The sequence below is a fragment of the Bos indicus x Bos taurus genome, chromosome 3 (genome assembly GCF_003369695.1).
Source record: "Bos indicus x Bos taurus breed Angus x Brahman F1 hybrid chromosome 3, Bos_hybrid_MaternalHap_v2.0, whole genome shotgun sequence".
Classification (NCBI taxonomy): domain Eukaryota; kingdom Metazoa; phylum Chordata; class Mammalia; order Artiodactyla; family Bovidae; genus Bos; species Bos indicus x Bos taurus.
Window position 1 is genome coordinate 49164833 of NC_040078.1, and position 18265 is coordinate 49183097.

An 18265-nucleotide genomic window follows, 5' to 3' on the forward strand; every position below is an offset into this window, starting at 1 on the left:
GGAAAATACTTCTATTAGTAGGCTTAGGGTATCTTAGCAATCTGATAATTTGAAACTTCCCCCATGTCATAAAATCTTCCCTAGGACTGATACGATCTTTCAAGGTCCCCTGACTATTTGGTAGCATTTGTGAAGTACACCTAAGGTTTTTTCATGATTTTTCTAAAAAAGAAATTTATTTCAATAAAACCACATTTGACAAAACTTTTTAAAATTGAGACACTGGGTGCCAAAAAGGCCTTCTGAATTTTTATTTTTGTATTTTTCAAGGCAAGACTGTATGAACTCTGTATGAACTATCTAGGATTTATATACCAGAATAAAAAGAACGAGCAAAGATTGTATAGGATATCTGATTCTTTTTTAATCTGAACAGAAAATAAGTAAGTATACAAGTTTGCTAAACAGAAGTTGTAAAAACTGAATGTTATGTATTATGGAATCAGTACAAGTTTTACTTCGGTAGTTGGTGATTCTTAGAGTTAATTTTGCAAAAAAAACAAAACCAGTTATGCAAAAACAAGAATATAAAAAGCCCCTTTCTGAATCCCAGTTTGATAAAACTGATTTCATATCTAGCTTATTGATAATACTCAATTGCAGTTTTCCCTGTGCAAATAATACACATAGTCATTAATGGTGGTTTGGTGAGATAAAATTGATTTCTCTTAGGATATAGTTCAATATAATAACCCAAATATAAAAAAGTTATTCAAGATTCACAGAGATAAACCAGTGCCTCAGGAAACATAATTCACCCACGTGCATAATTTTATAACACACTTCTTAAACATACAATCACGGTCAAAGACAGTGATAACATTGCATACTCAGTGCTTCACATGATGTAGTGCACTCTTAAGGCTCATCTGGAGTTTAACACCGTGTAACCACCATGCATTTAATGAATGGGCTTCTAACATACACAAATCCACTCAATTCATTAGAAATTCTAAAAATCTTAGAAGACTTTGAGCTTGACATGTAAGGACTTTGTGTTCTAATATCCCAATCACTGAGAAGACTAGGTGGAAACACAGTAACCCTCCCCTGTAAGCAAGACTGCACATGTACTTTCGTTGCATCATCACAAAGAACCCCAAAACAACTCAATACTGAAGACTGTGAGGGGCATATTTATTACTTAGGCAAAGAAAATTCAAATGGCTTTCTTGGAGTCCAGTGTGCCCCAAGACATATGCAAGGAATGAGGATAACTGTGGCAGCCCAAGAACTCTGCCACGGTGTCATAAATGCCATTATGCCAAGATACACATTTTGATAAAACACTGTGATTTGTTTCCCGCTATCATGGGACACAAGAAAATGAAACTCAAGACTCTTGTTAGAACAGGACAAGTGATGACCCCAGTTTTAAATAGGGTTCTTCATTGAAGGAAAAGATAGAGCCATAAAAGTCAAAGTAGCTGACTTCAAATGGTTTACATCCCAGGATGAATCAGGTTACACTGATTTAAGCCCAATTTAATTTAGGCAGGTTTTTAACCACAAGAATAAGGACATTCTTAGTACATATTAATAATTAAACCAACATATACACAATTAGCAATATCCTATATAATATTAAATGTTTCAATAACTTGTTCTCGATTATTTGGTACCTAATTTGTTGCTTTGTTTTAAAAAACAAGCTCAACTTTATTTTACAATGTACTTTGTATTTCTAATTGTATTGTGTAATTATTTCATTGAAGCTGGTACAATACAGTTCTCCGGATTCTAGGAGCCAAATTCAACTGTATCTTCTGTTATCTGTTTGAATTCATAATTGCCTCTGCCATCCATATGTAGGTAGTACTATGGGAAAGAAGGGAGAAAGAAATCAATAACTGAGAATCTTCTTTCAGTCAGGAATTTATGTAGAGGTCATCATACAAGAAAATGACTGGAAACAATCATTGTAAGCCACTAAAATTTTCAAAAGTTTATACTCAGAAATGCATACCATTTTCCAAGGAAAGACTAAATGACGAAGTTTGCTCTTTTTAAAAATAGTCACAAAATACCTCTGCTTGTAGCGGATATAGCACTTTCCATTATGAGAACTAAAACACCAGACCTCCTCATTCATTTTAAAGGAACCAAATCTGTAAGCATCCCGCAGAGTAGAATGCTTCTGTCACTCCACAACTGATCTGGTCAGCAGAGGTGCAGCTGTACTGTGTGCAAGCCTATCAGGCAGGACAGCCTCTGAAACATTCACTTTAGCTGGTTTCCCAGATTGGTTCCGAACCTCTAACTTAAGGCTTTTTGTTCAATTGTTGACTTGGCAAAGGCGGAAAAGAGCCCATATAATTCCATCCTACAAAGATGCTTAGGATAGCAGCTACAAAGCCTTCTGTTTTATTTAGTGGTTTTTTTGTTTACTGAAAAGATCTTCTTTTTTCCAGTTTTCTATATTGTTATTTTAAGCTATTTTGGACTCAACACTGCAGTTCTTTGTGTCTCCCCCTCCATCACATGGTCACTGATCCGATGGTTACTTTGCTACTTGTCTACACCTCCAGGAGAAGAGGAAAGGGGAAACCCAAGTCCTTGCACTGTTCTATGGTTGTAATGTTTATGAACTTCTGTGAAAACACAAAGGCTTGGGTATATTTTAAACTGCCTTGATATCCAGTTAGTCTTCCATTCAATTAACAAAAGTGGGAAAATCATAATGTGCCATTATAAAACTATCTTTAAAAGTCAACAGCTATACACAATTTCATTAAAGTTTATTAAGAGCTTTCATACAGACTACATCTGATCCTCATGGTAACCTAGGAGACAGCTGGGCAAGATCAGTAACTCTATTATACAAAGGAAACAATGTCAGAAACAGTGTTGCCTAAACCCAGGTATTCTGACTTCAAATTCCATGATCTTCATTTAACCATCTGTACACTACCATTTGGACCATAATATTCCTGAGAGCAAAGACAGTACTCTGTATCCCGCATAACACTTAACCCAGTATTTGGCTTTTTTTTAAAAAAGGAGCTCAATCAGGTGTATTTTATGGGACAAGATAGCCTTACCATATTGCAATTTTTCTCAAACCCTTTCTTTCACCTGAAATTTCTGTATCATTTAGGAAGGAAAGGAGGAAGGAAAGAAAGAGAGAAAAAAAGAGAGGGAGGTAGGAAGAAAGAAAAAGAGAGAGCAAGAGAAAGCAAGCAGGGAGAAAGAAAGAAAAAAGAAAGGAAAGAACGAAGAAATGAACTAAGCTGGGTTTATTCTTCGGGGTTGATCATTTTACACTAGGAGAGGAAAAGAACTGCTATGGTGAGAAGGGCTCTGTGATACTGCCGGAGAACCTGAACTGCTGCAAAGCTCACTGTAGTGTCTTTGTAAATTAGAGGGACCACTTAATGAATTCTATTTTATTATAGTGTGTGATGATAAACAGCTTACATTATAGTTTCCTCCTTGTAGTCCTGATTTCTACTAAAGCTGTCCCTAAACTTTTTGCCATCTGATCCTTCTTAAGACTCTCTTTCCTTTTGGTCAGTAGAGAATGGTTAGAAAAGGCTGTGATCAGATTATGTACATTTTAGTCAGTTCATTATGTAATAGTGATTTATAAAACTGGAGAATCATTAACTGGTTCTCTAATACCTTTCCTATACAACTAGAGACTATCCATATTAATATATATTATATAGCCCTCAAAATTGACAACTACAATAATATTTATAAAAATGCTATTTTATAACAATGAATTAGAATCACCTTTTCCCCTTAAATTATATATCTATGATGGAACACACACCAAGAAATCTAAAGTCATAATCACCTAAATTCATATTATGAAAATAAAACAAACTTTCACTATACCATTCAATATAAGAAATACAAACCTCATGGTGTTTCCAAAGAGACTTTCTATGTGACACAGTGAAGAGGGTAATGCCAACCTAATACAAGGAAAACGATTTAGGTTTACATCAATAACACAGTTACAAAGTAAATTAGTTTATATAATTTAAGCTGTTAAGATGACTGGCTTCAGTAGCTATAGTTAAAAATCAACTGATACCAAATGTTTAAAGTAACAGAAAGTATAGGCCATCAACTACATAATAAAAACTAACAAGTATCAATAGAGTCTAAGAAAGAAAAAAAACTAAACTAACAGTTACTAGCTTAATTAAGTGTATTGTTTTGTTTTGGGCACAAAATATATATCCTAGCATATTTTCTATTTTATTGTGAAAAATATATGAAAAGAGCATAAGGATGGTAAAAATAGCAAAAGGTCAAAATCAGGAAAATTAAATCAATATAGTATTGCCTACAATAAATCTGTTTTTCAAATACAGTACAATCTTTACTAGAACCCCTTAATTTGGAACATGTCTTAGAATTCAGATTTTGGAAAAGCAGCATTTACCACTCCCAGAGGGTTCTGAGGTAGAATTCTGAAATTAACACATCAATGTTTCTGCAGCAACACATATGGACATGGACATTCAGGAAGATAAATATCAATAAAAGGGCTTAAAAATCTATTAGTTCAGGCCAGCTCTGGCTACCCAGTAAACTTGCCACAAAACAATGAAAAATCTTTTTCAGTTTTAAAAGCTCACTGGATTTTAGACTGTGAATTAGGGTTTATGGACCATTCTTCAGATTTTCAAAACAACATCAAGAGATGTAGCTAGCTGCTCTGGATCAGTGATTCTCAACCGGGAAGAAGAGGCAGGACATTTTGCCCCGTAGGGGACACATTTCAAGGTCTTCTGATTGTCAAAACTAACAGTGCTAGAGACATCTAATGAGTTGAGATCAAAAATGTTCCAAACATCCCACAAAGCAGAGGACAGCCTCCCACAACTAAGAATAATCCACCCAAAACGTCAACAGTGCTGAGCCTGAGCAACCCTGCTCTAGGATCACGGTTTCTCAACATGGGTCTCTCGAGGCTGAGAAACAGGCTAGGGTAACCAGGAAAAAATCTCCACCCTGAGTTCCAAATCTTACTTTCATTTTGAGAATTAAAAAGAATTTGGGTAAGTATATTCTTCTTATCACTTCTATCATGAGATTTAAGTGCCTAGGTTCGTGCATACACTTCTGCTGGTACCATGTGATGACTTAAGCTGGTATTGTTTAAAATTTTTAATGTGTAATAAGTTCAGGTGCCAAAGGAAAGGTTATCAGACAGGTCAGAAACTGCATGACAAATATACTATCAGTTATTAATAAAATATATATTTCAATGGTGCAACACATGTGATTTTTGAAAGCTTACTTCAGATATTATTTCTCCTATAATTCTAAAATAATTAGATCAGATCTCAACTGAATGAAGGCATTCTTTATTACAGAATTATTTAAGTCAAAATACATAGGCAAAATTCAAAACATAAGATCTGGACTTCATATTATATTTGGACCTCACATTTCAAACTAGTAGTTTAGTTTCAGCAAAACAGTATCAAATGTCTTTCTAATGCTGCAATTTTGAAACTGTGTTTTAAAATTTCTTCTGTACTTAATTTGTAAGTTTATACCAGTTTTGTAGCTGTAAAGGAGTTTCAAGTTTAAGTTCATACCTCATATCATGTTTATCCATTTTTAAGTGCCATTAAAGTAATACAATTTATCAACCGGGGGCCCCACAGGAATTTTTTTCTTTTAAATGGAATCTATACACAGGAGAATTGCATATTTTATGTGGACTTGCAGCCTACAGCTAGATATAAGAGGAAATTGCATGGAGCGTCTAAGTCACTAATCAAATACAGACTACATTGTTTTATGTATAAGAGAATTCCACAAACACCTCTTAATACCTTCAAATCTGAAAATCTATATAGATAAATGGATTAAAAAAAAAAAAAAAAAGGCTACTATACTAAAAGAAGCCTTGGTAAAATATTGACCAGGCCAGACAAAAAAAACAGATATATTAAAAGTTGCCAAATAATTAGCCAATTTTTTTAATTAAAAATTTTTTAAAATTTTCTTTATAAAAAAACAAATGATATTTAGGTAAAGCTAATGGAACAAATTAAGAAAATATCAGTTTATTAACAATGAGGATAGGGAATGAGATAAAAGGGGAAATTTTTAAATATTTATTTTATATCTAACACATGGCTAGAAAGAATTATACACAGAACTCACTGACAATTTTCTCTTTTAGTCGTATCTATTTTATCAGTTTAAAATCTTTATTAAAGCAAGATACCTTCCTTTGATAGTAATTTTGTCACTTCATAACTTGGAATCTTCTCTTGGATAGATATTTGGTTGGACACAGTAAAGTGGGAGCAGGGACAGAATATCACACTCACCTCTCGACAATGACTGTAAATGTAGTCTTCCACATCCACACTAACTGCACTTGTACATTCATCCAAAATAGCAAACTGGGGCTTGTGATAAAATAGTCTTGCCATCTGAAGCACGAAAGGAAATACTCTGTATAATCATATGTCACACTACTGAATAACATTAGTAACCTAAAACAGATTTACTTTCAATTAAATATATATTTATATTCTTGTAAACAAAGAAGGAAATGTATTCTAACTCAAAAAATTTACTTCTCAGAAACAAAAACAACATAAAGAAACTTGATTGCTTTCATTGCCTTCCCAAGCAAAGAGAAAAATGTAACACATGAGAAACACTGTTACGAGTAAAGCAAAAGCTCTTGACTGATATGAGATGAAGTTGAGCTTTAAATTAATATTAAAAAATTCTCTAAACAAGATTAGAGGATACACATTTTCATGAAATCTTAGAATTCAGACTATAGATAACTCAATGCAAAAACTATTTTTAAACAGTCTGTTGCTTAAGGAATGCCAACTAATATTAAGTTGCGAATTTATATTCCTACCAATAATGTCTAAGTGCACATGTTGTATATATCACTGTGGTCAATATTGGGCATGCTCATTTTTAAAAGTCTATGTGAATTTCGTAAGTGAAAATTAACATCAAGACTGTTATAGCTTAACATTTCTTTGATTAGCAGGAATGCTGAACATGTTGCTATTTATTTTCCATATGTATTTTATTTTCCAGGAATTATTTATCCTGACCCTTTGTCTAACAGATATTCCAAATGTCATCTGCCTCCTAACACCAATCTCGATGATATAAAGTGGGCACTTTCTATCCTTGCCCAATTTATCTTCTCTGCAACACTGAACTCAGGTGACCATTCCCTTCTTGAGAAAGTGAGAGTGAGACCATGGGGTTTCAAGTATCTTAAGCTGTTTTCTCAAGTTTCTTTTCCAGCATTTTCTCTTTTGCTGGACCATTAAATGTTGGGGTCCCTGAGGGTTAATTTCTAGGCCCTCTTCTGTTTTTCCTATTTTGTTTCTCTGAGTGATCTTTTCAAGTCTCATGATTTCAAATATTATTTACATTTACTCCCCCAAATCTCTCTCCCACCCATACTTCTGTTCTAATTTCCAGGCTGATACATAAAAATTCCTATTTAATCTTTCTATTTGGATATCTTACAGGACTCACAGATTTTAAACATAAATCCATTCATCCATTTCCTCCACCCCATATTGAACACTTCAAAGCAGCTGCTCAAGCTAGAAAGCTGTCAGTCCTCCCTGGTCTTCTCTTCCTCCCCTACCCCCATCTTTAGTCCAAGTCAGCCCTGTGACATCTACTCACTTTCCCCCAGCTTCCAATCATGCCCTCAGCCCAGAGCACAACCTTCTCCTGCCTGGATAACCACAAACAGCCTCCTGCTTCCTCCTCTGTGCCTCTTTAATTCTCCATGTAATCAGAGAGGATCTTCCAGAAATGTGAGAATTTCATTCTTCTACTTAAAACCCTTCAATGACTTCCCATTTCACTCAGAATAAAATCCAAACTCCTTACCATGACCTACAAGACACTGCACAACCTTATTCCTACTCACTCTCTAACCTCAACATTCCACACCATCACCTCCTCTCAACGATCAGGAGACAAGGTGTCATAGGCCTTAGAGGCTTAGTACATGTCACGTTCCTCACGTCTCAAACGCCTCACTCTGCTCCTTGCATCATTCAAATTTCTGCTTAACGTCACCTTCTCAGACAAACCTACCTGATCCCTCCCAACCCAAGCGGGTCCCTTTTGTAACATCTCTGTAGCTCTTCACACAGCATAAACTACGTTGTCTGTTTCTTTGTCTATCCCTTGGCTGTAATACTCACAAAAGCCAAGACACCATTTTAATCACTACTGCGTACCTAACGCCTGTATAGAATAGCAGACATTCAAATATTTGATCAGTGGATAACCAAATCAGCTTTCTTGGGGTTTACACTTTATTTATAAAGGGTGAGGAAGGAGAAACAGCAGGGACAGACTATTGAGAAGTTCAGCTGTGCAGAGAACGAAAGGCGTGGACAACCTGGGACCTTCGGTTACGGGAGAGTTTGGTCTCTAGATCACAGCGACCTGAAAATATCTTTCTGAAAGAGGGCTGCTGCTGCTGCTGCTAAGTCACTTCAGTCGTGTCCGACTCTGTGCGACCCCACAGACGGCAGCCCACCAGGCTCCCCCGTCCCTGGGATTCTCCAGGCAAGAACACTGGAGTGGGGTGCCATTTCCTTCTCCAATGATGGAAGTGAAAAGTGAAAGTGAAGCCTCAGTCATGTCTGACTCGAAGTGACCCCAGGAACCACACCCTTCCAGGCTCCGCCGTCCATGGGATTTTCCAGGAAAGAGTACTGGAGTGGGGTGCCACTGCCTTCTCTGGAAAGTGGACTATAAGAAATTAAATATAGGTGTGTGTGTGTCAGGGTGGTGCAGAACTGAAGGAAAGGGATGTGATACAGTTGGAGGAGGGAGGGTCCAAAAACACAGATGGAAACAGTTAGCCTAATTAGGCTTTCTCAAGAGGAAGGATGATATATCGTCCACAAACAGAGGAAACAGGAGTTCAGGACAGCCCAGTGCAAGGTTATTAAGAGGGGTGGTTATTTGAAAGCATTCAAATGCTCGTCCTCTGCGTTCCCAGGGAATGCTTTGCATTCCTTGTCTCCACACTTACCACGCTGTAAGGAAGTTTTCTCATCACATGTCTTTCTCTCTCCTACTATGTGGTTAGCCACTTGGTATTGCAATACAAGGAGATTTTGAAGAATATGAACACTGCAGTCATACTGCTGCCTGAGCTTGACAAGCCACCCACAGCCTTCTACCAGCTTTAACATTTACTAGATATCTTCGCCTGGCAAGCCACTTAACTGTTCTACAGTTCTATTCCCTCTGCGGAATGGGATTCTCGTAGCTCTCATCTCACAGGACTGCTGAGAGAATGAAGTGAGATAACCTGTGTAAAGTGCTTGGCATATTGCCTATCACCTATTAAGCACTCAATAAAAATTAGCTGTCATTTAACTGAAATAACAGCTTCTCTTTTTTCTTTAAGGGATAGGAGGTGAGTTATTCTGCTGAGAGTGGTGGAGTAATAATGGGGTAGAAGGCCTGAAACTGGTAGTTTTCATATGATTATCATGAAAAATGAGACAGAGGGACAAAAATCAGTAAAATGACTGCCAAGACATGCTGTGAGGGCCTGAAAGACTGGAAACCATGAAGTGTGGTGGCAGCAATCCATCTCTTTCTCTGACTTTTTTTCCAGCGGTGCTCAGAAGCCCATGTACAGAAATGCTAAGGCAAGCAAATGCTCTTGGGTCGGTATTTAAATAATATGAGAAAACAAAAAGTGAAAAAGGAAGTTAAGGGGAAGAGATCATTTGTTCATGTAAGAAATACCTCCTCTGTACCTCCTATGTGCCAGGGCCTAGATTAGTAAGTCTGTGCGGGATAGGAAAGAAGGCAGAGTCAAAAGGGAACTGATCAGCTGTAGAAAAGGAAAGGGTCAATATTAGAGAGATCTCAGTGACTTTGAGGAACGGGAACAACTGCCAATAAGGTAAAAGAAATAATTACAAAACGGACTTAAAAAACACTAAAAATCTTATGACACTGGAATCTCTGGTAAGAGGCTTTGTGCCTTTCTTCATACTTTTGTAAGTATTTCAACTTTTCCATCATATATATTTTTTCATTAAAAAAAAAAAATCACTAAAGACGAATAGGAAGGAATAGTGGAGCAGAGGCACTTCCCTGGTGTTCAGTGGCTAAGACTTCACGTTCCCAAATGCAGGGGGCTCGAGTTCTATCCCTGAGCAGGGAACTAGACCCCAGACACCACAACCAAGAGTTAGCATGCTGCAACTTAAAAAAAAGATCCTTCATGCTGTGACTAAAGATTCTGTTTGCTGCAACTCAGACCTCATGTAGCCAAATAAATATTAAAGAAAGAACAGTGGAGCAGAAAAGATGACTATGAGTCAAAGAAATAAAGCAGACCAATCTATAATATTATCTGGAGCAACCCTGGCTGATGGTGCTGGACCCAAATGAGTGTAACGAAGGAAAGAGACATGTCACCCAATCACTCAATGCCAATCACTTCAAATTCTCACTCCTCCAGCCCAATATCCACTTTGAGAATGGCTGATCTCTCTCTTCTGTTTATGATGTATTCATCAGTCTAGATTAATTTCACCTTATAGCACTAGCCAAATGAATCACAATATTAGGTTGATATTAAGTTCATAAAGAATGGGTATGAACTGGGGGAAAACAACAGGCAAAACATGTTCCTCACAGAGTGGGAGGCAACCATGAGGCTGGATACAACCTGAAGAGACAGAGTGAGCAGTTCAGGATACGTCAACTCGTGCTATGCTTCCTTGGCTACGTTTTCTCTCATTTACACAAAGTTTACACTCCCTCCCTCCAAAATCCTCTGGATCTGCTCAAATTATGGTACTAGTTAGAAAATGACTCTTTAAAAAGTTATCCCTCTTTACAGAGTACTCCTCGAATCACTCTTAATATGCTGTGTTTTATAGCCATGTTGGATTGGGATAAGTTTAGCCAATTATAGAAACATTAAAACAATTCCTTTCAAATGTTTCTTTATATTATGAAATTTTGAAATTCTAACTTTAAGTAGTAAATATTGAGCTCTGAAACAAGAATACATATAATGATAGAGGGAAAGGGCAAGAACAGAACAAAGAATAAAAATAAAATAAACATCTCTAACACCTTCAGCTACTTTAGAGAGAATAGCCTGAGTAAGACAGAGAGATGTTTACAGGGAAAAAAGTACTAAAGGGATCTCAAACCCAACCAGGACCAATGTGCTACAAAGTTCCCCTAACTTTTAGAAAAACAGATTAATGGTATATAATTGGATCTGCATCTTTTCCTTTCAAGGGAATATTTATGAATTTTTCAGAATTCTAAATTTACATGCAAATTATTCTTTTATTATCATATAAACAACTATACTATAGTCATTGATAAATAAAAAGATTAATAAAACTGTATGCCTTGATTATCAAAATGCTGGAGTCTAAGAGTGGACTTCATGCAACCAGCTGCATTGCTGTGCAGTGTCTTCAGAGCACACTTACCGCCATTCTTTGCTTCTCTCCACCACTTAGCACATCCATCCAGTCCTGAACACTGTCCCAGCCACCTTCACGTTCAAGGATATGACTCAACTGGACATTATCTAAGTACTCCTTCAGCACCTTTCAGCAAAATGATTAAAGATGAAATCGTGTTTAACATAAACCAACATTATCTGTCTTGCTTTATTTTTAAAACTAGAATTGCTATAATTCTATTGCCAATATCACTAAAAAAAGCTACATTCACCAAAGAATGTGAAAGGTAAACCAAAAACTCTTTTACTTCCTATTTATAATAATTTTGACAAAATAAATCTAGCAGCTTAAAAAGAATAACATTATTCTGCACAATTAAGGGATGAGGACAATGAGGAAACAAATAATAGTGTAAAGATGACACTAAACATTCAACAGTCATATTTAAGCAAAATGGTTAACATCTTACCACAGCCTGAAAAGTTATAATTAATGATAAGGTTTTAGAATTCTTTACAAAAGGTTAGGATTAACCACTTGGCATCTAAAATACTTAATTGATTAAGATACAGACTCTGAAATGGAGTGTTTTCAGTAAGGCTAGTATATAAACATTTCCTTACGAGGTCAGAAATCCCCTTCTTTTTCTGATCTTCCTTTCCATCTGGATATATCACTTGGTCTCGAAGGGTTCCAAGGGTCATGTAAGGTCTCTGATAGTAAAAGGGAAAAAAGCATTAGAAGTAAATTTATTAAAAAAAGATCTTTAAACCAAAGATTATAAAATAGCTCAAGCGAGGCCTTACCTGCGGAACATAAAATAACTTTCCTCTCTCAGGTTTAGTTAGACGTCCTCCAAAAAGAGGCCATAACTATAAAAGCAAAGGAGGAAGGGGAACAGTTGTAAATTTCATAGTGTGGTATAGATGACAGGCCAAAGTAGGACTGCAACATCCTAAGGCCAGTCTTTACTTACTTCACCAAGAACACGGAAAAGTGAACTCTTTCCACAGCCGTTTGGACCACAGATTAGAACATTGGCCCCAGATCGAACCTGAAAAGAAATCAGTCTATGAATTAATTAAATAGAACATACACACAATCAACATTTCCTTGGAGTCAAATAAGCTAATGATAAGCTTTCCATTTTGTCTACAGATGTGACATTAGATAGAGGCAGCGGACGGTATAATGAAGAGGCCTTTTATTTTTGTTTACTTTCCATTTTTACTCAGTCACTTTTTTTCTTACTTAAAAACCACTATTGATATCAACTTAAATCTCCATCATAATACAAAGAGCTAAAGCTTGAATTCTTGAAAAACAGCAATTATGTATATATACAATCTTTTTTTTTTTTAATGCAGTTGTTCTATATATACTACTCTGTAACTTGTTATTATTTAACAATATATCACAGATGTTCTTTTACGTCAGTATATTCAGATTCTCCCCATTCTTTTCTTAATGCCTGTACTGTATTCCATAGTAAGGATGTATCAAAATTTATCTAAATACTCTCCTTTTGTTAAGTATTTAGGTCATCTGTATTTTGTTTGCTTTTTAATAATACTGCAATGAAACTCCAAGTCAGCAAGCAAATTGATACATGAGTGAGAAATATTTCTATAGATCAGATTCTTAGAAATTATAAGTTGCATTGAAGTATATGTATATTATAAATATTTATAAGTTCATCAAATTGTTCTGCAAGAATATAAGGATGGAAGTTAAATGCAAAAATGTCAAAAGGGATTGAGTTCTAAGTTTATATAATGTGAGTTAATCAAACCTGTGATGAATCAAAAACCCTGGGTCATAATTCTAGCCTTCCCAGCAATGCAGCACAGCAGGAAACACATCAGAGAGAGATGAGTTACCCTAGCTGCGGAACCTGCCTTTTTAAAAACTGTCGAGTCTTAGGTTCCTGTTACTTAACTCAATGAATATGTATTGAATACTAAGTGTCAGGCTCTGTTCTAAGGCAATACAGATAAATTAGTGAGTAAAAGAGACCAAAAAACCCCCCAAACAACAACAACACACCAAAATCCTAACCCTTACCAGTATACATTCTAGTGGGAGACACATACAACGAGGAACATGCATAATAAATAAGTAAATTAAACAGTACGTTAGAAAATAAGTACAATGGGGAAAAAAATCAGAGATCAGATCAGATTAGTCGCTCAGTCGTGTCCGACTCTTTGCGACCCCATGAATCGCAGCACGCCAGGCCTTCCTGTCCATCACCAACTCCCGGAGTTCACTCAGACTCACGTCCATCGAGTCAGTGATGCCATCCAGCCATCTCATCCTCTGTCGTCCCCTTCTCCTCTTGCCCCCAATCCCTCCCAGCATCAGACTCTTTTCCAATGAGTCAACTCTTCGCATGAGGTGGCCAAAGTACTGGAGTTTCAGCTTTAGCATCATTCCTTCCAAAGAAATCTCAGGGCTGATCTCCTTCAGAATGGACTGCTTGGATCTCCTGGCAGTCCAAGGGACTCTCAAGAGTCTTCTCCAACACCACAGTTCAAAAGCATCAATTCTTCGGCGCTCACCCTTCTTTACAGTCCAACTCTCACATCCATACATGACCACAGGAAAAACCACAGCCTTGACTAGACGAACCTTTGTTGGCAAAGTAATGTCTCTGCTTTTGAATATGCTATCTAGATTGGTCATAACTTTCCTTCCAAGGAGTAAGCGTCTTTTAATTTCATGGCTGCAGTCACCATCTGCAGTGATTTTGGAGCCCAGAAAAATAAAGTCTGACACTGTTTCCACTGTTTCCCCATCTATTTCCCATGAAGTGGTGGGACCAGATGCCATGATCTTCGTTTTCTGAATGTTGAGCTTTAAGCCAACTTTTTCACTCTCCACTTTCACTTTCATCAAGAGGATTTTTAGTTCCTCTTCACTTTCTGCCGTAAGGGTGGTATCATCTGCATATCTGAGGTTATTGATATTTCTCCCGGCAATCTTGATTCCAGTTTGTGTTTCTTCCAGTCCAGCGTTTCTCATGATGTACTCTGCATATAAGTTAAATAAACAGGGTGACAATATACAGCCTTGACGAACTCCTTTTCCTATTTGGAACCAGTCTGTTGTTCCATGTCCAGTTCTAACTGTTGCTTCCTGACCTGCATACAGATTTATCAAGAGGCAGATCAGGTGGTCTGGTATTCCCATCTCTTTCAGAATTTTCCACAGCTGATTGTGATCCACACAGTCAAAGGCTTTGGCATAGTCAATAAAGCAGAAATAGATGTTTTTCTGGAACTCTCTTGCTTTTTCCATGATCCAGCGGATGTTGGCAATTTGATCTCTGGTTCCTCTGCCTTTTCTAAAACCAGCTTGAACATCTGGAAGTTCACGGTTCACATATTGCTGAAGCCTGGCTTGGAGAATTTTGAGCATTACTTTACTAGCGTGTGAGATGAGTGAAATTGTGGGGTAGTTTGAGCATTCTTTGGCATTGCCTTTCTTTTGGATTGGAATGAAAACTCACCTTTTCCAGTCCTGTGGCCACTGCTGAGTTTTCCAAATTTGCTGGCATACTGAGTGCAGCACTTGCACAGCATCATCTTTCAGGATTTGGAATAGCTCAACTGGAATTCCATCACCTCCACTAGCTTTGTTCATAGTGATGCTTTCTAAGGCCCACTTGACTTCACATTCCAGGATGTCTGGCTCTAGGTCAGTGATCACACCATCGTGATTATCTGGGTCGTGAAGATCTTTTTTGTACGGTTCTTCTGTGTATTCTTGCCATCTCTTCTTAATATCTTCTGCTTCTGTTAGGTCCATACCATTTCTGTCCTTTATCGAGCCCATCTTTGCATGAAATGTTCCTTTGGTATCTCTGATTTTCTTGAAGAGATCTCTAGTTTTTCCCATTCTGTTGTTTTCCTCTATTTCTTTGCATTGATCGCTGAAGAAGGCTTTCTTATCTCTTCTTGCTATTCTTTGGAACTCTGAATTCAGATGCTTCTGTCTTTCCTTTTCTCCTTTGCTTTTCGCTTCTCTTCTTTTCACAGCTATTTGTAAGGCCTCCCCAGACAGCCATTTTATAGATCAAGGTAAAAAAAAAAAAAAAAAAAAACTAGGGGTAAGGGGGTGGGTGCTGCATTTTTAAGCTGGTCAGGCCAGGCCTCACTGAAAATGACAACTGGGCAAAACTTTTGAAAGAAGTAAACTAGTTTACCTGGAGGAAGATCATTATAGTTTCCACCCACAAGGAGGAGCTACAAAAGCTGAGCAGGAATGCACCTGTCCTGTTCAAAAATCAGAGAGGATTCTACTAGAGAAGTAAGAGCAGGAGAGAAGAACGGGAGAACTGAGCTCAGAGGAGTAGACGGGGTGGCAGGCAGTAGCGGGCAAATGCTACAGGGCGCTGTAAGCCACTGAAGGCGCTTCTCCTGATGTAACACACCCAGCCACTTGCATTATTCACACCAGTCAAAAGGTGGAAGCAACAAAATGTGGCATATACATACAATGGAATATTACCATTTGGCCTAAAAGGAATGAGATTCTGTGTGTGCCACAACATGAATGAACCTGAAGACATGATGTTATGCAAAAAATGCAAGACACAAAAGGACAAACATGATGACTCCACTCACGAGGTCCTCAGAATAGGCAAATTCATTGAGACGCAAAGTAGAACAGAGGTTACACGGGACTGAGGGTGGGGAGAAAAAGGAGCTACTGTGTAAGGGTGGTTTGTTTGCTGCGAAGACAGTGGTGACGGCTGGACCATACACTACATGTACTTAATGTCACTAAACTGTACACTTAAAAATAGTTAAAATGGTAAATTTTATGTTGTGTGCATTTTACCACAGTTGTTCTCTAACAAAATGCCACAACTTATGCATGTCAATATTAGAGAAGGAGCTATTGTGAATGAGTTTTCCAAATGATGAGCGGTCTCTTTTTCCGAGAAATTAGAGAGTCATTTTGATGGACTTCTAAATACATACTTCTTGCTTCTATATAATTGAAAATAGTGACTATTCCTAAGAATACATTATATATAATAACTGTACTCTATTATAATAGTGATGCCTTGAGAAGTGCCTGAAGTTCAGAGAACTATTAATTAAATGGATCCCTATCACCCTGATTTATCTAGATAATGTTAGCCATAAGTATTTTTTTCCTGCACCTAACTACTTATTGTGGTTTTCACTGCCATCCTATAGCTCTCCACATTATTTGGTGCAACATGCCAGGAAACCTAGAAACCAAGTTTGTAATGACGTGTATAAATAATAACTAGAGTTACTGAAATCCTTAGATACTCTTATGCACAAATGTCTTGAGACTCAGCATTAACTTTTCTTTACTCCACGGTAATAATAATGTTGGACAAAACTTCCAATTATGCCATCAGCCATGGTAAGCCAGTGATAATTTTTCCAAATTAAAGAGTTATAGGACTGTATTTCCCCGCCCCCGCCCCGGAATGAATTACGACTAAAAGCCAAGGATAACTTTCACTGAAAACCAAGTTCTTAAGAACACTCTATTACTGAGGATCCTGGATTGCTTTACTAGGGCAACAAATGCTTTGAACCACATTATGTTTCTTTATTTTCAAGCAAGCCAGATGGGGAGAAAACAATCAGATGCTTAAAAAAAAAAAAAAAAGGATGTTTGAATTAAAAAAAAAAAAATTACGTTAAACAAATGTTGGAAAAGACAAAATAAATGAGAAAAAGGCAAATCTAACTTAAAATATCTTAAGTCAGAAACAGACAGAAGAAAAGCTTTTAACAGTGGACCAAAAGGACAGATGTCAAAGAAAGGTCTCAGTGGAGAAGAACGCAATACAAGAATCATAGAACAGGTCAGAGTGGTATAGAATATGATCACAGAGTTAAAAAACTTAAACAAGCAGGATTGTAAAATAAGACTTTCCAAAGTGAAACCCAAATAAAAGCAAAAAAGTAAGGGCCTCTCTCAGGCTAAAAAAGTGAAGTTACCAGGACTGGCCAGAAGTATACTAAAATTCAAATATAAAGGTTTTAAAGGGAAGGGCTTTGGACTAGAATGAAAAGGACAGCAGTAGTGTGGTCGCCTTATGACAAAGTGAGCAGACCAAATTCATGATCTACTTTCTTCTTGTATCTGTACACACAGATGGCAAATCTCTGCCCACTAGGCACAAGACACGTGTGCATCTGTGCTGCCGGTGTATTCTCTGCTGCGTAAAGACAGAAGTAAGGGAACCAGGAGAAAGGGCCCAGAGGATTCTTCAATGGAGAAAATCTCATGGCTCTTTCTATGCTTGGGTGATAACAATAAAGGGGCTACTGGAAATCTATCAAAGATGGGGTTTTGAGCTCTGTTTATTCCTGATACCAAGCCCTGTAGGTGGCCACATACTCTGCCAACGGAGCCTATTTGACTACAGCACCCAGGGCTAAATGAAAAACACACTTCTGTAATACTTGCGCCATTAATCATTTATCAACCATACTCACATTTTCAGTACTTCCCTTTGTGTTTCCTGGCTTTAAAACAAACATGACAGTATATAATATTCAATACTGAGTAAGTCCCAATACTTTACAAAACTAACACTTTACAGTTTTACAGTTTTTTTAAAAAAAAGTGGAGATGTACGTAATAAATATACATGCTAAAAGTAGAAAAACTGAAGACTTACCTAATAACACTTTGAAAACAAATCTAATAACTCTACTTCTATTTTATAAACTATCAGACAACATTCTTCAACGCAAGCAGTTGGAAATAATCTCCATATACAACACAAATTACAGAGGGCCATGAACATAGAGCATGTG

General features: G+C 37.1%; 1 protein-coding gene across 1 annotated transcript in view; it reads right to left on the reverse strand.

Moving 5' to 3' along the window:
• Window positions 1-344: 344 nt before the first annotated feature.
• The window catches only part of ABCD3 (ATP binding cassette subfamily D member 3), an 89146-nt gene continuing 71225 nt past the window's right edge, over window positions 345-18265 (reverse strand). Inside the window, exons 17-23 of the mRNA XM_027536451.1 lie at window positions 12424-12501; window positions 12254-12319; window positions 12071-12160; window positions 11472-11591; window positions 6306-6410; window positions 3864-3920; window positions 345-1818 (exon numbers count right to left, since the gene is read on the reverse strand). Of these exons, the coding sequence (XP_027392252.1) occupies window positions 1741-1818; window positions 3864-3920; window positions 6306-6410; window positions 11472-11591; window positions 12071-12160; window positions 12254-12319; window positions 12424-12501 (594 nt within the window). The 3' untranslated portion in view covers window positions 345-1740. The remainder of the gene's footprint in view (window positions 1819-3863; window positions 3921-6305; window positions 6411-11471; window positions 11592-12070; window positions 12161-12253; window positions 12320-12423; window positions 12502-18265) is intronic.